The sequence below is a fragment of the Dendrobium catenatum genome, unplaced genomic scaffold (genome assembly GCF_001605985.2).
Source record: "Dendrobium catenatum unplaced genomic scaffold, ASM160598v2 fragScaff_scaffold_1022, whole genome shotgun sequence".
Taxonomy (NCBI): Eukaryota; Viridiplantae; Streptophyta; class Magnoliopsida; order Asparagales; family Orchidaceae; genus Dendrobium; species Dendrobium catenatum.
The window spans coordinates 2400973-2423925 of NW_021319484.1; the positions used below are offsets into that span (position 1 = coordinate 2400973).

General features: G+C 34.5%; 1 protein-coding gene across 1 annotated transcript; it reads left to right on the forward strand.

The window, feature by feature from the left end:
* Positions 1–1726: 1726 nt before the first annotated feature.
* Positions 1727–17488, forward strand: LOC110107689 (AP-2 complex subunit mu). Its single transcript, XM_020838022.2, has 13 exons — positions 1727–2106; positions 3033–3210; positions 4056–4146; positions 7932–8026; positions 8495–8584; positions 8704–8752; positions 8850–8988; positions 12745–12861; positions 15884–15974; positions 16053–16195; positions 16370–16484; positions 16955–16999; positions 17088–17488. The coding sequence occupies exons 1-13, from the start codon at positions 2024–2026 to the stop codon at positions 17166–17168; spliced, it is 1317 nt and encodes a 438-aa protein (XP_020693681.1). The 5' UTR covers positions 1727–2023; the 3' UTR covers positions 17169–17488.
* The last annotated feature ends 5465 nt before the right edge of the window (positions 17489–22953 follow it).

Consider the following 22953-nt stretch of genomic DNA (forward strand, 5'->3'; position numbering starts at 1 on the left):
GAACTTGGTGAGTCTTGGATAACTTGAATTAATTATATGCAATGATTTGATGTAAATGGGTTTGGTTTGCCTCAATCTAAGCTTAGTTGACCAAGTTAAATGTTGACTGGTCTAGTTGAACTATGAGTCCTGCTTCTTTTGGCTCATTGTTCGGTTTGATTTTCACAACTTTGATAGAAAGAATTGATCTCAACGATCAACTTCACTTGGAGATGTATCACTTATATAACCAAGCTTAAGTAAGTCACATATGTAAAATGAAATTTAAATTCACATAAACATATATATTAACAACATACAACTTATATAATACGGTAGTTCTGTGCAGTTGATTTGACATTAATATTTTACAGCGCATTATAATGTGAACATAATTTTGTAAGCAATAGGAACAAATATAGTTCTTTTATGACTTTACATCTAACAACTACATAATCATATGCTATAAATGAACCAGGCTTCGTTTGGGACGACTTTTTTATTGCTTTTTAAAATAGAGTTTTAGTACAAAACTATTTTTTTTTGTATTAAACTCTATTTTAACAAGCAATTAAAAAGTCATTACGAAAGAAGCCTAAATTAAAAGATAATTATACTCACCCAATTCTTTAAAATATAAAAAATTGAAATTATATTTTATAGATTTAGAAAGTAACAACATTTCCTTTTTTGTTGCCTCTAAAATTCAATTATATAACTAAATTAAAACATATTAATATTTTTTAATTCCAAATCATAATAAAAATCAATTATTACTTCATCATCAGATGGTTCAACAACATGATTTAAACTAAATTATAAATTAGTTTAAAATAATTTCATTTCAAAATAATATAATAACACATTTAAGTTAATCAATAACATTAAGTTAAATTCCACATAATTTAAGAGTTAACTTACTTTTTTTGGGGACATTACTTGCTTTATTTTAATTATCCACCTAATTTCAACTAACCAAATGATGGACTAGACATTACGACAATTAATTTTAAAGTATTTTATAATTTTTTTTAAAAATAATTTCAAAATAATAAAGTTATCTACACACTAATCTAGAATTAAATTTAATAATCAATTAATGTAAATCTAATGACTCACTAATTTAAAACTCTACAACATTATGCTTTAAATAACTTTGATTTAATTTTTCAATACTTAAAGCAAATATCTCGCGCGCACCGAGTTAGGAACGCGACTAGCCAATTGTGCAGATAGATAATGGCCGGGCAATTGGGTTAGCTGATCAAATAGCAAACAACTAGCCTCGCCTTGCCACGTTACTCTCGTCAACCATGTCCACTTGAGGAAAGCCGCGTTCACCTGGATTAAATATTATGTGTGGATGCTGAACGCAGTCTAGAGACCAATTAGAATGCACCACGTCACCCCTGCACTTTACATCGTGGCTCGATACCGCTGACGTGACGCAATCTGATTGACCTCCAGATGACATTTTGCATCTAATCTTCGCACATAATAGTTTCTCGTTCACCTGAGGCACATGTAGTCCTCGGAAAAAGTCAATCATTACCTAAACTAAACGAATGCCATCATTTAATTTCTTTAATTCAATTTCATGTAAATAATTATGAAACTATTTCATTTTTAAAATTAATCCTACTTCTAATACTCTGTATTAAATTTTCAACAAATTAAATAAAAAAAAATATCTGGGAAGGCACGTGCGAATGGTGGTGCGCTTCCTTAGATGGCGTTGAATCGGAAAAGAAGCAGAAGAAAACACTTGCTTATTGTATAGAATTGGAGGAAAGAACCATTCTCACCACTCTCCTTCTCCTCAGCCCCTCCCGATCTGCTGGTCGGAAGCCCTTGATAGATCTGCAAAACCCCAAATCTTAGATCTTTCGATCAATAGCTGGCAGCCGAGTTTGGTAGAGTGATTTTATTTTCTATTCCGAATTGCAACCTGCTACAGATTTATGGTTGCAATCGGGAGGTAGGGCTCTTGGAAAGATTCTGAATCCTTGTTTTAGTTTAACAACGGATCGCTGCGGCGGAAGAGATGCCTGTTGCAGCATCTGCTATATATTTCCTTAATCTTCGAGGTGATGTCCTCATCAATCGCCTCTACCGTGACGATGTCGGGTAAGAGTCATTTCCCCTTGTTCTTTTTAGGTCTGAAATGCCATGGATGTGAATATCTATCTTAATATGTTGAATTGATTTATGCGAGTCGATTAACAGATCAATATGAGGAATAATAGGTAATGCTGATTTCGCATGGCGTGTTAATTTTTTATTGCTTTGAATGCGAGGAAAATAAAGCTCCCGGGATGGTTTTTTAATTTTAGCAAGACAAAATTGGAATCAAGTTGGATAATCATATCTGGCAAGCTGGTTTATGGGTTAGGAGTTACCATTCCCCTATGGCGCATGGCTTGTTGGTTGCACTGATTGTATTAGCTAGATGCAAAGTCATTTCAAAGATGGAAGAGAGGGTTTTAGTGCTTATTTTTCTTATTATTGCTATTTGGTTTGATTAATGGTTATTGTTGATAGCTTATATGGTTGTCTAAATGAAACCCTAGTGCAATTTCGTGCACTTCAACCCCTTTTTTTGGATCCAATCCCCTTGTATGAGTCTGTTTTGAAAGATGGTAGCTACTTTTGCAGATGCAATTGCACCAATCATCCATGACAAGAAGCCCATTTCAGTGTTCCTTTTCTTCCATTGGAGTTCATCACTTGGTTTTTTAAACAATTCATATCTCGGATATGGATCAAATTTTATAGTTCATCAAAATTCTTCTCATAATATATGTATATGTGTTATCATTTAGATTTTTTGTGCTAAGTGGAAACTCTAGAGGATTTGAATTGGTTGTACTAATACTCTTTTGATTATCTTGATTTACATGGATAGAATGCATATGGTGCAATGGACATATGTGTACAATTAAGTATCATTATGGTTTTTTTTTTGCATATTCTGCAAGAATGCTTTCTTGCATAGTATTATTTTTTTATTTATTTGTTTATATGCATGCTCTAACAATGTGTGCTTCATACAGGGGAAACATGGTGGATGCATTCCGAATGCACATAATGCAGACAAAAGAACTAGGCATATGTCCTGTTCGGCAAATTGGAGGTTGCTCTTTCTTTTACATGAGAATCAGTAATGTTTACATTGTGATTGTTGTGAGCAGCAACGCTAATGTTGCTTGTGCTTTCAAATTTGTTGTTGAGGTATGCTTGATATCCCTTCTTTCCATTTTTAACTGTGCCTATGCTGCTTAAGTTCCTCCATAGTCGTAAATTTTACTTAATAGTTGTCTTATATTGCATAGTCTATGTGCGTTCAATTTTATCCCTCTAAAAACCGCTATAATTTCAAACTTTGGGAGTGACAGTCTGTGGTGTTGGTGTTCTTGTGTAGGCTAAGAACTTTTCTTTGATTTATGAGTTTTCTGTTATAATATTTAATTATTGATTATAAGAAAACTTGTAAAAATTCAAAATACTGATGCAAACAAACAATTATCTCTGAAAAAAAAAAAAAAAATCTGTAGTTCTATTATTTTGCATCTGTGCCTTTCCCCTATATGGTGCTATCTCTTTCATTATAATGAGGGTACTAGAGTTTTTAGGAACTGTAGTGATAAAGGATGTGTTAAGTTTTTTTTTTTTGAACATCTCTACAAATTAACGTAAGAGCACAATATTCTTCCCTTAAAATATTCTAATAGCTCTACTAATTAATTGTTGATTTTATATCCCTCCCTTAGCTTTCAATTCAAGCATTTGCATATGTTATGCAGGCCTTAACATGTTCACTGTTGATCCGATAATCCTATAAATTTGGTTAAATTTATAATTGATGGTTGTCAGAGACATTGATGTTGGAAGGGTACATTCTCTTGCATGTCGAAGTTGAATTGTATTGAGAATATGGAATGATGGCACTCTCCAAATTTTGAATTTATTGATGGCATGCAAAACAAAATAGCCTTGTGTTGATTAAATTTGGTTGATATTAAAAAATTTATAGTTTCCTTGGCTTTCTTCAAGTACTGAAATTTGTTGATGTTCAGGCTGTTGCACTGTTCAAGTCTTACTTTGGTGGGGCTTTTGATGAAGATGCTATACGGAACAACTTTGTTCTAATATATGAGCTTCTTGATGGTATGCAATATGTTCCCAACCTTAGAACTTATTTCCCTTATATTTTTATGATCTTTTATTGTTAACATAGTTCTTTTAGCAGTTCCTTATGTAAATCAACTGATTTGTGTATAATTCATCAAAAAACAAAATGGTAGATATAACCTTTAGTCTTATCCCAAATATGTGGTTTGTGCTTTACTCCTTGCAAATATGTCATACCCTTTATTTTCATGATCAGGCTATGTCCTTTGAAATTCTTCTACTAATCTAACCTCATATTTCATTTTAAGGCTTCGTTTGGTTTTTTGAACTTCTCCGTTTCAAAAACATCATTAGAGGGAATGGAGTTTTTAAACGGAAAAAGCTAAACCATGTCGCTTCTCAAAACAGTAAGAAAATGGAGTTTTGCAAAAGTTTTGCAAAAAGCGTGCGGCACATTCAAACGGCAAAAAAAAAAAGTCGTTTTGAAACGGAAAAAAGCACAGGGAACGGGCAAACAAACCGTGCCTAAATGGATGAATAGCATTTAATCCACTTTTATGATCTTTTGGTAATCCAAATACAGTTTTTATAATGTCCGTAGTTGTTTTTTTTTTTCCATATATTTATGTGAAACCTATTTAGACAAGTCATTGGACTGATTTGACTATGTACGCAATGGCTGTATTGAGAAAACAGAGAAAATAATGACACTCTAGTTTAAGTAATTGATCGCCGCACTTGTTGGATTGCTTGTCTATAGAGAAAACTACCTACTTATGCAAGCCAGCTAAATAATAAATGGTTGTCACTGTTTGTTTGCTTCCGAAACTTTTGCTGGCTTGCATGGCTGTGATTGGTTTCTTGTAAAACATTCTCCTTATGCGCTCTGGGTTACTTAAGCCATTATAAATTTATTTTGAACCTCCTTAGTGACCTGAGGGCGATGTTTAACATGCTGAGAACGAATTTCTTTGTATAACGTCAAATTTTGAATATTAGTATTTAATCTATCTTCCGGTTCGACGCGTTGAACCTTTTGATGTATTTCCTTTATTTCAATAGCATTGTAGAGAACTGTGTTTCTATCAAAAGATTAATCATTTATGCGGTAGTCTTTTCTGAAATCATAGAGATTTGATCTGTAAATATTCTTCCTTATTTTTCCTCAGTTCATTTTTTTTATGGAGTCTATTCATATGCAAAGGCTTCTTACGTGATGATTCATGTCATGCTTTTGTAGAACCTAGAAAAGTTATTGTTGTAGCCCTGGACTAAGCAATGAATCTTTCCTTCATTTTGGTATAAATGTCTGTTTCGGGATTGTAAGGTTGAGATTTATAAATGTCTGTCATATGATTTTTAACCACGCAAGGTATAAAAAAATGAAGACTTAGGTAAACCTGTTTAAAATCTGACCTTCCAGTTGTTGGTGAAAATTCACTAATGTTGAATCGGTTTAAAACAATGTTAAGTCTAAGTTTTTTTTTGGTTAGTTGAGAGTACAGGTTGCTATTGATAAAGAGGTCATCTATTTATGCTCTGTCTTCATCCATTTATTTTGTGCTACCCAATCGTGTTTGGATTGCATAAATTGGGTATAGCATGGGCTAAATATCAATCATTCAATCTGAGTCCAGCTAGGAAACATTTATTCATACCTATAGTGGATAGACTGGCAAGAAAGTTTTTACCGTTTGATTTATTCATACCTCTTGAAGAAAGAGTTTTATGGAGGAGATTTAAATGAATATGTTGGTAGAGAGTGGATGATTTTAAAAGCATTTATGATGGCTATGTATTTAGATCGACCAATGAAGGTGGTAAGATCGTATTAGATTTTACTCTAACTTATGATTTTGTAATTGCTAATACCTTATTTAAGAAAAGAGATGTGCATCTCATCACTTATAAGAATGGATATAGTAAAAATTTAGATTGATTATTTGTTTATAAGAAAAATAGATAGTTTTGATTACAAAGATTGTAAAATTATTCCGAGTGAAAGGTTATGTACCTAATATCACTTATTAGTTATGGACTTTAAGATGAAGTAGCAGAATATGAAAAATAAAGTAAAACGTTGTTCTAAAATTAGATCGGGACATTTAAAGAACACTAATATAAAGGTTTTCGTTTGAGTATATCCAAAATCGAATACATGGAGTGCAATTTTAGTAGTAATAAATCTATTGGGGGGATTGTGACTTTGGGCAATCAAGTCATTAATAAAAATATACAATTTAGATATGTTAGGTCTATTGTTCAGAGTCACGGTGAAATAGATGAAGATATTATTAGTAGAATTCAAGTTGGATGGTTGAAGTGGAGGAATGCATTGGGCTTGTTGTGTGATAGGAAAGTACAGTCAAACGGGAAAATTTTATAAGATGTTGATGAGACCTGCAATGCTTTATGGCGCAAAATGTTGGCCATTAAAAGAGAAGCATACTATTAAGTTAAGTGATTGCAGAGATGAGGATGCTCAGGTGGATGAGTGGCTTTACTGTTAGAAATAGAATATACATGAAAAAGGTTGGAGAAGCTCCAATGGCAGATAGGATTAGAGAGGGTCGCCTAAGATGATTTGTTCACATAAAGAACAGCCTTCTGATGATGTAGTTAGAAGAGTAAATGTATTAGATTTGACTTATGTTAAGAAAGTTAGAGGTATACCTAAAAAGACTTGGTTATAAAATATTAGAAATAATCTTTCTTTATTAGATTTAAATGAGAATTTGACTCTTAACATGACACAATGGAGACAAATGATTCATGTAGCCAAGCCCACGTGGTGGGATAAATATTTGATGTTATTGTTGTTGTTGATTATTTTGTTGCAATGCAGTTGCCTGGTTCCACTAATTTTTCTTCATAATCATATAAAAAATCCTAATCCAAATATTTGGTAGGCTTTTCTTTTTATCACTTATGTTTGTTCAGATCTAGAGCTGTATTTGATGTTCGATCAAACCTGCCTGATTCTTTTTTCTCTTCTAATATGTGCTTGTGATTGCTAGAGTTTTCTTACTTTACACAATTTCAAAGAATTTTCAAGGGCAAGATGGTAAATAAAATAGGAAGAAAATGTTTACACCTTGCCCTAACATTTTGAATTTTAGTACTATTATGATTAGTTTCACACTAGGAATTTGAGTAACCTATTCTGTGTGCAACAGTTTTCTAACATTTTTTTGGCACGCTTAGCAACTGTAGCTTTTGGAGATTGATAATTATTAACATCAAGTTGTTTTTTCCGTTGGAATTAGTGATGCCACGGGTGTATCAGTGAAAATAAAAAAGAAACAAATCATCTGAGTAAAATAAATTTATGTGCAGTTTCACTGAAGTTGGAGGAAAGCAGAAGATGCTTAAGCCTACATTATTGTTCTGTTATCCTATTGTTTCCTTGCAACACAATGGAGATTGGATTCCATGAGGATGATTGGGAAATATTTTTTAGCCAACTTTTATAAATTCTCTTTAATTCTGTATATCATCTTTATTCTTTACTTAAGCACAAAGGACTTGCTCAAGTCCTTGATTACCATGTAAAGCATTCTTTATCTAGAGCTGCCACCATCACCCTTGGAATTAGAAACTAAAACGTCAAGCCATTTTAGACCTGCATTGAAAGATTCAAAGAGATGGAGCAATTAAGTGAATATGCATTCGTTTCTCTTTACTTTGCAATACGTCAAGAAATTTTTGTTAACTTATCTTTAAGCTTATTTCAATGGCCTGTTCCATCTTTCTTAATTGCCCCTCTCCTCTAGGTGTTTTAGCTGTCATTCATAATTGATCCCTTGTCATATAATTTGCAGAGATCATGGACTTTGGTTATCCCCAGAATCTTTCGCCTGAAATTTTGAAGCTCTATATCACTCAGGAAGGAGTTCGTTCACCATTCTCATCAAAGGTCAGGTTCCATAGTATGATGTAGGATGACAATCTTCCAACTTATGTGGACACTTTCATGTATGCAAGCAAAACAATTGTGTCAAAACACTTTAGTTTAGGCTTACTGAATGATGTCATTGCCATTTATGAAATTGCTTTATATTAATCTGTGATATCCATCATGCTGGCGGGCTCACCATTGCCATTTTAATGATTTTCCTTTTGCCAATTTATTAACAACTTTTCAAAAGCTTTTTCTTTTTGAAAAATTTATGTTTTAAAAGATGCGAGGCTGAGCGAGTAATAACTAGAAATAGAATCAAGTTTGTTGGTTGTCGAACTTTGTCTCCAGATATGCTTGAACTTGCACTTTGATGTTCAAATATATGCTATTGGGTGGCCACGAGCTACATACATACGACCAACCTTCTTGCTGCCCATTTGTCTAAAGTGAACATTTTGTAATTTCATTCTTCTGCAATGATAGCCCTCGGACAAGCCAGTTCCAAATGCAACCTTACAAGTTACGGGTGCTGTTGGTTGGAGGCGTGAGGGTCTTGTGTATAAGAAAAATGAGGTGATTTTTTTTTTATCTTTCTTCTTTTATTCCTTTCCTCTATTTATAAAATATTCAATTTTTATCTTATGGACTGCTTGAACTATTGTTGATATACTTACCCTATATTTCCTTTTCAGGTTTTCTTGGATATTGTGGAAAGTGTCAACCTCCTTATGTCTTCTAAAGGTTTATTCCATTTTGTTGTTGGTAGTTTAAAAAGGAAGACACTATATATACTAAAGTTTTATTCATATCAACTTCACTGCTCTCTTCATTGGTTCAGGTAGTGTGCTCCGTTGTGATGTGACTGGGAAGATTCTCATGAAATGCTTCCTTTCGGGTATGCCTGATTTGAAACTGGGCTTAAATGACAAAATTGGTCTGGAAAAGGAATCACAGCTTAAATCCAGGCCTATGAAAAGGTATGGAATATCTTTCCTTCATTATATTTCGAAAGTTTTCAATCATGATCATCTCTTCAATTCATTTAAATTGTGGCTTTTCAGAATTGAACTGGAACCAATATCTTTTGCTTGATTTGAATATCGTTTCTCCATTCATTGTGCTTCCTTGAGCAACTTATTATGTACATAAAATCTTACACAAACTTGTTTGTGTTTTGATGATAATAAAGAGTGCGTCAATTGCTATTTCTCAAGAGCCGTGGCTTTTCCATGTTTATAGAAAACCATTTGACCTATTTTTGTTTCTTGAGAACCTTTTAATGTTAAATAGATCTTGGTGTTAAAACCTTTTCCTCCTTTATAGGAATAATATATGGATGTTTATACCTTACATTTTGTAAGTGGCATGACAGACTGAGATTTCAAGAAGCCCAAATCAAAATTAGTGGTCTTTATTTTGGAATTTGTGTATTTGGTTTTGTTGTAACAAGATAAGTAAACAAATAATCAATTTAGATATTTCCATCTTCCTTCCATATAGGGTCATAAATAATAGATCACAGTTTTGAACATTTTCTTACTGTCAGATGCTTTTATTTTGGTTAAACTTTGGTTTTATTTTTTTTTATTAGGGGGTTTTACATGCCACAAAATTCTTATATATTTACATATCTAACATCTAAATCTTTATATTCACTTATGTAACATTCAAATATCTAAATGACATAAAACCATCAAGAGGTCACGTGCCCACGTGCCCTTGTGGGAGATCTTATGTACCGGGTTTTTAGTTATTATGAATTTAATGGATTTGATTCTTGAATGCATTTTATTTTATTGGTTTCATGAACTTTTTTCTTCATTTTAAACTGACAAATTGGCAAAAAATGTGATACTTTATGTTGGATTGCAACTATGGTTGTTTTCACTTGGGCATGCACTGTTAAATATCCATTAGTCAATGTGTGGTTTTGGAGATATTTACGAAGGATATTCAATGTGTGGTTTCTTTTATATATATTTTAGATGACATAATTTTAATCAAAACATCTGTTGAAATGAGTAGAATGTTAGAACAGTTGAGAAAATATTTAAAAAATATAAAACTTATAATTATTAAAACAAAGATTGAATATATGATATTGAGTTTTCATGGTCGTGTCATTAGTAATTATGAAACAATTTTATTAGAAGAAAAATCATGTTGGAGTCTTATATAGAAGAGTGGGGATATGTTGAGGATATAACTTCCAGCGTGAAGTTTGGGTGGTCAAATGAAGTGGAGCTTTAGGTTTATTGTGCGATCATGTAAATTTTATAAGACTAGAATTATGCTAATAATATATGAATTTGAGTGTTGGTCGTAAAAATATTGTGGTATAATATTAAGATGATGTTTAGTTGTTAAGAGTGGTTAATTAGTTAGACTAATTAGCTCATTATAGTATTGTAATACCCCATTTAGGCGAGGATGATGTTAGAAAAATTGTTTAATAAGTTTCATGTTCTTTCTTAATCTTTGGAGTGATTAAGTAGCTTAAAATGCTCTAATTAGGATATTGGATCTTAGCATTGGTGCTTTTGTTGATAGCTATCTCCATCGCTGCTTATCCTTGTTTTCCATGTTCGAGTGATCTCTTTGATGTCTCATTTGAGTTATTTTATTCATCAAATCAACCAGACACCATCCAGATCGCTGCTGGGCCGCTGGTACACTCCAAGAACTCCAATTACCTTAGCTATTTAGCCCCAACCACACCTTTGACCCAAACTTCGCCAAAACTGTAGTGTGGCAACTCTAAGTTTCCATGGATTTTCCTTCATCGTTGATATTGTTATCCACCTTGCCCTGATTTTCTAGCAACATCTGCCCATCAAGATCTCCCCCCATTTCTGTGACACCCCTCATGATTTCGCCACTTATATTGTGTTGTCAATATTTGATGAATACATTCGCCAACTTTGTTCAGGCCAACGCTTCGTCCAGATTTGGGTGCCTTGCTATCTCCCCCACTTGAGAAATTCCAATAACTGCTCTTTGGTATGATAGTCATCAACTTATCAATACTCCACCTTGTTAAGATTTTACACTGACCTGTTTGCAACCTCTGCAATTGGATTTGCGACAATCCATGTTGGCAATGCCATCTCCCAAGAAACTTGCAGCACTTTCTGTCGAATATCGATGGTTTTAATATTGACTCTTAGTGATTTCATCATCAGCCAAGAAATGCTATTTATCATCAACATTCTCCATGAAATGAGTTACTCAATTTCGAAGTTGCTTCCATCCTATGATCATGCCTTTTTAGCCAATCTTCGCATAATTGCATTCTTGATTCCCAACTACTGCAATAATAGAGATTGTTGCATCTTCTGCCTTCAATCTTCGACGATCACAACTATGCTCTTTTTTATTTATTTTATTTTATTTTTTGTAGACGATAACAACTATGCTCGATCTGTTCATTGTCCAAGATATTGCTTGCTGATTTTGTGGAATTGAAGACCACTTTTTTAAAATACAGGTTAAAAATTGTTTAATTGAGTATTGTTGTATAATAATCAATAAGTTTGATGAAAAGTTAGCATCTTCCTTTGTTGTCTTGAAAGAACTTAACTTGCAATTAGCAAATTTTGAAAAATGCCTTGGATGGCAAGGCTGACACGAATCATGGATGACATTGACATAATTTACTAACGGCTCTTCATTATGGCTAGAAATCTAGAGGGATTACTTCCAATTTTCTCAAGAAAATACTAAAGAGGACATGGCCATCATGTCTCCTTTTTGCGAAGCTCAGGCCCACCTCAAGGATAAGCACTCTTATGAAGCTTCATGCATTGCTCTAAATGTTACCAAGGATTGATATGATTATTATTGGTGATAAGATGTATGCACTAGCCTCCATTCTTGATTTATTTGAAGTTCATATTTAGTTCATCAAATATCATTGATCGACATTTTCTTATGTGACTTCATTATTGGTATATAATATCCCATTTGGGATGGATTATGATAAAAATGATAAATAAGTTTCCCCTTTCTTTTATCTTTTTTTTTTAAATTTCTGGAGTGATATAAAGTCGTTGATAGCTAAGTGAAGCTCGAAATAAATGCAAGTTAAGATACATGTATAGAAAACCAAAAAACAATAAAAGTTCACCTCTTATTTGTGTTTTTGAATAATATCCACATTTTTGTAAGTTCAATTTGAAATTGTTCTTGAAATAACTAAGTAGAATGTTTTGTTTATTTGGTTGTCATTGATTGGCTTTACGGAGGGTATGACATCCTTTCATATTTGAAACGTACAGTTATGGCATGGTTGACGTCCAGTTATGCTTAGAGGTATGCGATAGTGCACTAAGATATCAGGATGTCTTATAAATTTTTCATGGAGATCTTTAAAAGCCTTATTCACCTTTTTATATTTCTTATACCGATGAGTTTTTCTTTTCCATATAATGCTTGGAGATTTTCTTTGAGGTTATTTTTGACGGGAAAAGAGAGCATGCCCTTTCTAGACATGGGGGAGTTCTGTTCATTATAGCCTTAACGAGTAGACTTTTGCATGCAAGGCTAACTAGTTGCCATGCGTTCATTTTTTTATGTAATCTTTTGCAATAGCAATTTAGTCTTATTTTCATTTCTACTGCTAAATATTTATTCAGATTTGATATCAATAATAGTTTGTATAACCTTGTGATTGATGAATCATGTGTTTTTCCTTAAAATTGGTTTTTACTATTTTTATTAATGTGGTATTGCAGTGGAAAGACAATAGAGCTTGACGATGTCACATTTCATCAATGTGTGAACCTGACAAGGTTTAACTCGGAAAAGACGGTCAGTTTTGTGCCACCTGATGGAGAATTTGAACTTATGAAGTAATTAATCACTCCTTAACCTTGACTAGAAATGGACATTGATTTTGTCTTACAGATTGCATAAGTTGCAGATTTGAATTTTTTAGTAAAGGTTCTAAAGTTCATTTCATGCATGCAGCATGCATGTTTTATATTTGTTGTAAAATAGTTTTTGCAAGGTTTATGTTAAAAACTTTTGATAGAACATGCTTGAAATGGCTGAACTAGGAAATTCTGTGATGTTTGAATAATTTGAGGCCGTGAACCTGGTTTATTGATGGAATACTGTAAAACTAGTTTTGATATATTTAATCTGTCTGGTTGCATCTTGATTTTTGGAAGTTGTGAACTTCCTGTTAAGGTTGTCTTGGGGAATGCATATATTATTATCATGTCAAAATTTTTAGAAACCTCCTTATCATTGAAGATTTGAGTGGCTAACTTATTCGTAATCACCTTGACGTCTCAATACAATGTATTATGACATCAAACTGACTTAGAAATAATGTTGAGGACTGCTACAGAACTGGTAAAGGTTTTATGTAAGTTCTAGTGTTTCCTATGAGTTCAAACACAATAACCTTCCTAGCTTTTTTCCTAGCTTGATGGAGATGATCTATGAAAAAGGGGCTATCATGAATTGCTCTATAAAATCCTAATTACGTTCTTTTGCATTCAAACTTTCCTTGCCATAGTTTTTCCTCTATTTTGCTAGTTATTTTCTCTTTGATTTGGCTTTAAATAGTGAGCAAGTTCACTGTTATTAGCAAATCATTTATCAAAATAGCATCTGAAGTTCCGATTTGTTCTTGAACTGAAACTGGTGGCTATAACTGTTGACTTATTGAAATGACCTGGTCACCCCTTCTGGTATTAGATACCTGAGAAAGAAAAATGCTGCTGATGATTTTGGATACTCCTAGGAGTAGTTGGCTGGAAGATTTTGAAGGATAGAAGAGATATGATAGAATAAGAAAGGACTCATTGTCAAGTGAATTGAATTTTTGTTCCATTGATTTTCAATTCTAGTTACAAATTATATTTATAGCATCTAATTACCTATTAAAGAAATCATAAAACTACATAAAAATTCAAATCTGACTTTAAAATAGGAAATTTAATATAAAATTTATCTGTGATACTCTCTTTGTTAAGACAAGTTCTAATGTAATTGTTTATCAAATTTATTTGAAAATATTTAAGAGAATATTCCCTTAAATAATTCTCTCATTGATTTGGGGTGTCCATGATAGAGAGTGAGATTTTGATGGAGTGAATTGTGAAAATTTATTTGGATTTCTTTGAATTCCTTGAGTTGATTAATCTTTTCTCTCCCATACTTTTCATGTGAATCCTTCATGTATAACTTAAATTTGTGGAGTTAGTTTTGGCTTTATCAAAAACCTCATTAAATAGTGTTTTGGCTTATCCAAAGCATAAATTAAACTCTAATTGTTGCCCTCCTTGCTAATTTGGTTAAATTCCATTTTTAAACTTATTATTTGGACTCATTTAGCATGGACAATGCCCCACCTGGATACCATAGGTTCCCTTGTCTATTTTAAACTTGTATTAAACTTGTTGAACTTGATTTGAAATGACTAAACTATTATCTTCTTTGCTTAAGCAATTTAGTCCCAAGTGGGAGAGTTAGGGCTCGAGAGCTCCTTGATCATGAATATTCCCTTTAAGTTCATTTTCCCCTAGAAATTACTATTAATCAGCGAGCAAATAAAATTTGTAGTCAATCCTCTAAAGATGTAGTCAATTTAAAGACTATTGTAACTAACTCTGGTGGTGGTGTAGACTCATAAAATATATCTAGACCGTGCAATACGTCCAATACAAGCTAAAATATTATCTATTTTTATAGGTGACCTATTAGTAGTGTTAATTATTTTTTCTGCTTAAGTTAGCCTAATTCTCTTGAGTAGCCATCCTCATGTAGGGATTGGCTTATTATGTTATAGCTGACTAATGAGGCCTGCTTATTCTAACTTGGAGCTGATATTATACAAATGCTCTTGGCAATGTGCTATAGTGTTCCATTTTATTGGATTGCCTATTGTGGCAACTTGTCACCCTTCTTGAGTGATAGCCATTACTGGCACTTTTGAATACCTTATGAGCTTCTTTGGCTTCATCTTCTTGGAGCTAGCTCCCTCTTTATAAGTTTTTATTTAATCTGCAAAAGTGAATTAGGAATAATTGTCTGTTTCACCCCTGATTGGCGATTGTCTCTGGTCATGTTGCTTAATTTCCACTATTATAGTTTCTCTGTGCCTCTTCACCTTCTCTTCATCGTTTACCATCACATCTGGCTTCTTGGGCGCATAGATGTTCTTCTTGATCATCATGTGGTCTTGTATCGGCCTCTTGTGCCCCTCTTGGGTATTCACAGTATGGCCATTTTGGATGCTCATTTTACTCTTCTGATCTCTCCTATAAATTATGGATTTTATTCTCGGGCGGATCTGCTGAAATTTTCTAAAAGTAAGGCCGTTAGCTTAAGTATCTTCTAGATCTTTGCAAGTCATCTCATCATTGCTTAGATTAATGATTCAGATTCCTTCAAGTGGATAAATTGCACCAACCTGATCCATAATCAACTCGACAAGACAATATAGTTGTAATATGATTTCAAATTGACTTGAAAATAATATTCAGAATGTCTGTGAAACCTAGCGGAGTTTTATGTGACCTATGCTTTATGTAAGTAGTTAGAGTTTCCCATGCGATAAGAGATAGTAACCTTCCTAACTTGATGATGAGATGATCAATGAAAAAGAGATTGACACAAACTGCTCAACAAATCTTCCTTACCCTGGCTTTTCCTCTATTTTACTTGTTATTTATTTCTGTTTTAGTTTTAAACAGCAAGCAGTTTTGTTGTTATTAACAAGACATTGATCAAAATAGTAGTTGACCTGATTTCTCACTTGAATTGTGAACGGCTTCTATAGATGCATATATGTTGAAATCTGCTCTTTTAAACCTTTTCTTGGTTTCTTCTAACGGAAAAAGAAACATATACTTTTCCTAGGTACCGGATTACTGAAGGTGTGAATCTTCCATTTCGAGTGTTGCCAACAATCAAGGAATTGGGCAGGACCCGGTTGGAAGTAAATGTGAAGGTATGCATGTTGCACATGTGGGCAAGTTCTGACATTTCTTTATGTCTAAAACTAATCTAATTCTTATATATTTTGTAGGTTAAGAGCGTTTTTGGTGCAAAGATGTTTGCACTTGGAGTAGTTGTCAAGGTTCCAGTTCCAAAGCAAACCGCCAAGACAAGCTTTCAAGTAACATCAGGCCGAGCAAAATACAATGCCTCTGTTGATTGTTTGGTCTGGAAGTAAGATTTCACAGTACATATCACCTGTATCTGTTTATAGGTTTCTCCTTTCTTTTTGCTTGTTGAAATGAACTTGAAGTGGAAGATAAGCTCTGAGAGACATGCACGTGATGTTCTGCCTTTGTTTTTGAATTTGTTTATTTCTAAACGTTATATCCCAATTTAAACTTCCAGGATAAGAAAATTTCCTGGACAAACAGAAGCAACCATGAGTGCAGAGGTTGAACTTATTTCTACAATGACGGAGAAAAAACCTTGGACCAGGCCTCCAATCCAGATGGAATTTCAGGTTTTGTTTAAGGCCTCGTTTGAGGCCGCTTATTTTCTCCTTCTCCGTTTCGAAATGGTGTTTGCCGCAGTTTGAATATGCCGCTTACGTGAAAATGCTTTTTGCATAACTTCGTTTTTTTTTTACTGTTTTTATAAGTTTTTTGATATATGTTTCTCGGTTTGAGAACTTCATTTTCTCTGCCAACGTTTTTAAAACTATCTTTTACAAAAGTTAAGGAATAACCAAACGAAGCCTAAATCTTTCTCCGTTAATTCTATACTCTTATCTACCTTAGCTTATGACATCGTTATCCCTCAAAATCAATAACTTTCCAGCACTTTTATCCTCTTCTCCATGCTCGTAGTTGGAAGCAGTTCTTGGTGCCATTAGAACTGCCATTCTATTGGAAACTGCATGTGTATTTTATTTCCAATAAATAGTGTAATATTTAAGGTCATTTAATTAATCCTCAGTCCTTTGAATTTTAGGTTCCCATGTTCACTGCATCAGGCTTGCGTGTTAGATTTCTAAAGGTATGATTTTGTTCTACCTAAAGTTGAACTATATACACCCTACAAAACCATTAATAAAATTTAATCCCTTACTGCAAATCTTGTGCAGGTTTGGGAAAAGAGTGGATACAATACAGTCGAATGGGTTCGGTACATCACAAAGGCTGGATCTTATGAAATCAGATGTTAAGAGGATATCAGAATGCAATGGTGAGGCACTGAATAACATGAAATATTCTCTTATATGTATTCTTTTGCAGCAGAATCGGCAGCACACCAGCGTTAGATTAGCACTGTAACTTTCCCCACAGGTTAGCTGAACTTCACCTGCTATTTTGATTTTTGAATTTATTTTGTTATTATAGTGACGTTTGATTGTACTATTTTTTAAAATATTTTTTTTCTTAAAACGTTCTTATGTTTAGATGATGAACACATTAGTTGGAACCTGATTTGTAAATGCAAAAAATTCTATTGTTTGTGGTATCAATAGTGATTTGTTGGCTGTAACTTGCCTGTGAGCGGTTGGTTTGATTAATTTGCTGTAGCTGAGCCTAAGTAATACTAAAAAGTTGATTTAAGAAGCAGTAAGAAAGCCGTCCCAAAGAAGTCTCTTTTTTATTGCTTCAAAGCAGTTTTCTAGTTGAAAAATAAAAAAATTTGTATTAAAAAATTGCTTTAAAGAAGCAGTAAGAAAACCGTCTCAAACAAAGCCTGAATATGAGCTAGAATAAAATGTGTTAGCAACGACGAAACAAATTCTAGACAGACATTTGGGTCTATTGAGGTAAATTCATACACAATGCACAATTTTCGAATTAAAGTTCTCTTGGTTGGTAGATCAAGCTCCTAATTAATAGACTAAATTGAGTTGCATTTATGTCGAATCAAATCTAATAAATTTAAATCCATATGCTTACAATTTTTTTCCTATGAGCTGAGCACGAATAGCAAGTTATGACAATGATCATCTGATTTATTAAATTTTCACCCCAAGCTATTCAAACATAGCCACCACAGGATGGATTGACAAAATCGGTTCTACAACCCCCAAGCCTAAGTTTTCCCTCTCCTCTCCCTCTCTGCTTCCCTTAAATTTCCTTTATTGTTCTCTAGCTTTGTGGAAACGAAAGGGAAAATGGAATATAAGAGTTCTGTTAATGGATAAATATATTTTGTAATAAAATAATCTAATGATACAAAGTTAATTATGCAATTTGTTTAATTTTTTAGCAAAAAATTCATATAAATCTTTTTATATCTTTAAATATGGATCTCTAAAAATTATAAAAAAAAATTCATAAATTAGCTAAGCATGCCTAAAATGATCTTGATGAAATTGGTTGCAAAATGAACACATAACAATCTCAAAAATTTCACTTGTATTATTATGTGTTAATTTTTTATATTGTTCATAAAATTAGGAAAAAAATTATAATTAAAGCACAATAATATTTATATTATAATAAAGACAGTTAACAAATTTGAGATATAATGACTTAAAAAATATTTAATTGGATCAAAACATGGGCTATTATACAATCACCTGCTTGAGACGAGTTATCTCATAGATTGAGATTGATTATACAAGGTTTACTTAACTTAAATTGACTTGATTTAGCTTAATCAAGTTGATATAACTTGAATAAACCTAAATTAACTTTGTTGTGTTCTGAAATATTCACGGTGGTAGAAAGATAGAAAGTTTAACATCTTAGATTTGTACAAAGATCAATCACACAAACATATGGAAGATAAAGATGTAGCGTTCATAAGAGACAATAGTTTTTATGTGGAAACCCTTGAAAAGGGGGAAAAATATAGGACTTTGCCCAGTTTAAATGACTCCGCTAATGTTTGCAGTTGATTACAGATGAGTCCATTCTTTGGGGAGAAGGCCTTTGCTCGATGTAGCAAATATATATACAACATATAAAATGCATTACATAGTTGGAGTTGGAAGAATCAGTGTTGACATGTTTGTAGGGTTGGCAGGACCATAGTTGGTGGAAGATTTTCGTTAGAGGAACTAAAACTAGTGGGCGATCGAGGTCAGAAAGACCGTAGTCCGATGGTGGCGGTCGGAGATACCATAGTTTGAAGATGGTGGTCATAGAGACCATAGTAGTCGGGTTACGGCTGTAGGCAGGCGACAATGGTCTAAAGGACTGTAATCGGCAGGCAACGGAGGTCAGAAAGATCATTATTTGATAATGGTGGTAGAAAGGACCGTAGTTGGTGGGCGATAGAGGCCAAAAAAATCGTAGTCAGCGATGGTTGTCGGAAGGACCATAGTCGGTGAGCGACGAAGGTCGGAAAGACTGTAGTCAGGTGACGATGGTTGGAAGTAGGGGTGTCAATTTCTAACACGATCTGAAAATCCGACTCGAACACGACCCAAAAAATCCGGGTTTGGGTCAACCCGTTTGTGAAATGGGTCAAGTTCGGGTTGACCCGACAATTCGCGGGTCGACTCGTTTAATATGGATCCCCCGCGACCTAACCCGGTTCTGCGGATTGTCGCGGGGTACGAGGTTGCGAGCTCCTGCCTAGCCGCATTTTCGGCTCTATCTCGCGCTGGCCTTACCCGAACGCCGCAAGATTGCATATGCTGCTGGCCTCGTGACTCGGGTCTGCAAGACACGGCCTCACCTGGTCTCGTTTAAACTCTCGAGTCTCGCCCCCGCCCCGGGCGTTGCTGGCCTCGCAAGTCGTGACCCTCGCTCGCACTCCGCATTCGCACCTGGTCAGTTGGTCTCGCCTAGTTGCCCCCGCCTCGACCCCTCGCTAGACCACTAGTTTCGCACTTGGTTAGCGGCTTCAGATTGTCATTTTGCAAACGGGTCGCGGGTTGGGTCGGGTCAACCCGGCAACCCGCGTGGGCTGGGTCCAGGTTACAAATCCCGACCCTTTTGTGAAATCGGGTTGGGTTCGGGTTGACCCATTTAGACCCAGGTCAAGTCTGGCTCAACCCGAACCCGACACGTTGACCCATTCTGACACCCCTAGTTGGAAGGACATTAGTCAGTGGGAAATAGAGGTTAGAAAGACGGTTGTCTCGTGATGGTCGATGGTTAGACGTGAGTCCGGAGTCAATTGACGACTGGGCGGAAGTCTGACGACAATTAGTGGCCGGGCGTAAGTTCGGCAGGAGTCCGACAACGATCAGTGGTCGGGCGGTAGTCGAGGAAGACTTCGGTGGCAAGAGAGATTCAGATTTATCTTCCTTCTTCATCTTCTCCCCCCTTCCTTTTTTTTGGTCCCCCTTTTAAATAGGAATGAGGGGTTTATCTATAATTTTTTACGAGTGACATGGACAGTAAATAAGGAGAAGATTAAGGGCACATTGAGAGTGTTTCGAATGGGCGGCCGATATCAACTCCCTTGATTATAGATTGTTTATCGAGTATATAATTGTCATAATGATGTCAGAATTCAAGGATCTTAAGCTCGTTGGATTCATTTCGTTGAGCCGTTCGATTCGACTTTAAGCATGTCATATTTGAATATCATTTGGTCATCCAATTTATTCTTTGAACTTTATAAATGTGCTTCGGGCCCTTGATTTGTACTCATTTGGGCTCAGATTTGGTAGAATTAGGTGTCTTGGGTCCGTCTTTTCGAGATGTTTAGGTCGACTATGAGAATTTTGAGCTGTAATCTCCAAGTGACGCTTTGACAAAAGGCTCTCTCGCTTTCTCTCTTTATGGGAATTTTGAGCTGTTCGTCTCCAAATGACGCTTTGACAAAGTCTCTCTCTCTATCTATGGGAATTTTTAGCTGTACATCTTCAAGTGAGGCTTTGACAAAGTCTCTCTCTCTCTCTCTCAATATTGCACTATTTCAAAAAGAGTTACCAGAGAAAAAAAAGGGAAAACAGCACAGCAGCTAGATTGAGTAATCTAAAGGCATTGTCTGATTGGCATGAATATGACCATATCATGGCTAATAAGAATGTTTAGATCAACTAAGGTGAGTGAATTGGACCACTAGTGGGCTAAGGTGTCTAATGATTTACTTAATAGGTCAAGTCTTTAACCTTGGACACAAGATTAAGGATGACTGGGCTTTGCTTGATTTGGGGTATCGCGAGCTTTTGATAGTCTCAGAATTCTAATTAGGTGTTCAATATTATAATATATTGACTAATTTTGATTAAGGTTGATTGAGGTGGGTCCATGGTCAACTGGGTTGAGCTTGATTAGGTCATTTGATTAATGCAGATCCTAGAGAGATGTTAAAGTCCTTAAAGATATTTTATTGGGCAGTCAATGATCCTAAGCATTTTTCTTGTAGAATTTGACCAAGGTGGGCTATAGTGGCTCAAAATAGGTTCATATTGACTTGAGCATATTGAGAGCTACTAAGTCATCTATATTTGAATTTATGGAAGTCATGGATTAGCACATATAGGTTGGTCACCTAAATCCTCCTAAGGTTCCCTATTTGTCCATGAAGTCAGAAGTTGTTTATAGATATAATTGGTCTTGTATAAGAAAACGTGGGTTGGATGATAACTATGGTTCATAAAGATGTTGAAATATGCCTCTATGCACTTGTAACTTGTGGGGAGATTTGAATAAATCTTTAGTCATTTATGGGTCACATAACCAAGAGAGAGAATCTAAGTTAAGTTTGACTCATGAGGCTCAGTGGTAGATTATAAGCTAATATGCTCCAAGAAGGAGGTCATAAATACAAAAAAAAGTTAATTATTTTGATGCAAATATGACAGTACAATAATAATAATAATAATAACATAAATTTGAGCCATAAATCTTCTCATAAGAAAATTGGTTTGTCACTTTCAATGTATTCATGACATCAAGATTAATTTACAAGATTATAAATTTGTTCTACTAATGAGAAATATCATTGATGACAGCTTGCTTCGCCGTATCATAGCCATGAGTGTTGGTTGGGTAAGCCTAAGTTTAAGCTCATCCAAATAGTTTTCAATCATACGAGAGCATTATATGATCTATTTGTTGTTGATATAGATAAATAATATTCTAGTATATTTAGATAATGATTTAAATACACAATCAAAATCTATGAATCAACGCAAATCTAGTTTACTTGGGACATAATGCACTTTTGGATTATAACAAGAATTCTAAAGTTTTAATTTCCACTCGAAGTTTTTATTAATAATCCATCATGTTTTTATGATACATGTTGCCTTTTCCTCTAGATGGAGCCCATCCTAGTTACATATAGTTACACCCATTATATTTTTATGCTATCTTATTTGATACTTTAGGATTATGCAACTTTTTTCCTTTAAGAAAAGGATCATCTTAGCTATCCTCAGTAACTATCATAATCTTCTTATATTACACCACATGTTGCATTAAGGTCATGCTACTTTCTTTCAACACTAGAAGGAAGATCATATCAACCAATCTTAATGACCTTTTTATGACTTTCTTGTGCTACCACTTCCATCAATTTATGAAAATGCCACCATCATCTATAGGACTATCTCAACATCCTCAATGGTCTCCTTGTCCTTGTTGCACCATCTACACCACCACCTTAAAACTTTGTTGCTTTTACAACCATAAGGAAGACCATCTTGGCAATCCTTATTAGCCTCTCAATGACCTTTATATATCACCTCATCCACCACCTTATGATCAAATTACGTATACATTCAAGAAGCATATAATTCTAGCCATCTTCAATGGCCTTCCTAACCTTCATGCGCCATCTATTAGGTCGTATCTCCTTCACCTTCAAAAGGAGGATTGTATCGATCATTCTAGGTGGTTTTCTTAATTATTTAATAGGGGTGTCAATATTTGAAACGACCCGAAAATCTAACTTGAAGTCGAACCGAAAAATTCAGTTTTGAGTTGACCCGTTTAACAAATTGGTCGGGTTCAGGTTCTAATTCCTGTCTCGTTTGAAAAATTGGGTCATGCTCGGGTCAACCCAGTAACCCAAAAAAGACCTACGTGCAGCCCCGCCCG

Bases quoted from the DNA above. Each gene is read 5' to 3' on its own strand.
- LOC110107689 (XM_020838022.2), top strand. From the start codon at position 2,024: ATGCCTGTTGCAGCATCTGCTATATATTTCCTTAATCTTCGAGGTGAT. The intron at 3,211-4,055 runs GTATGCTTGATA...GTTGATGTTCAG, and splicing joins CTTTCAAATTTGTTGTTGAG to GCTGTTGCACTGTTCAAGTC. The intron at 4,147-7,931 runs GTATGCAATATG...TATAATTTGCAG, and splicing joins AATATATGAGCTTCTTGATG to AGATCATGGACTTTGGTTAT.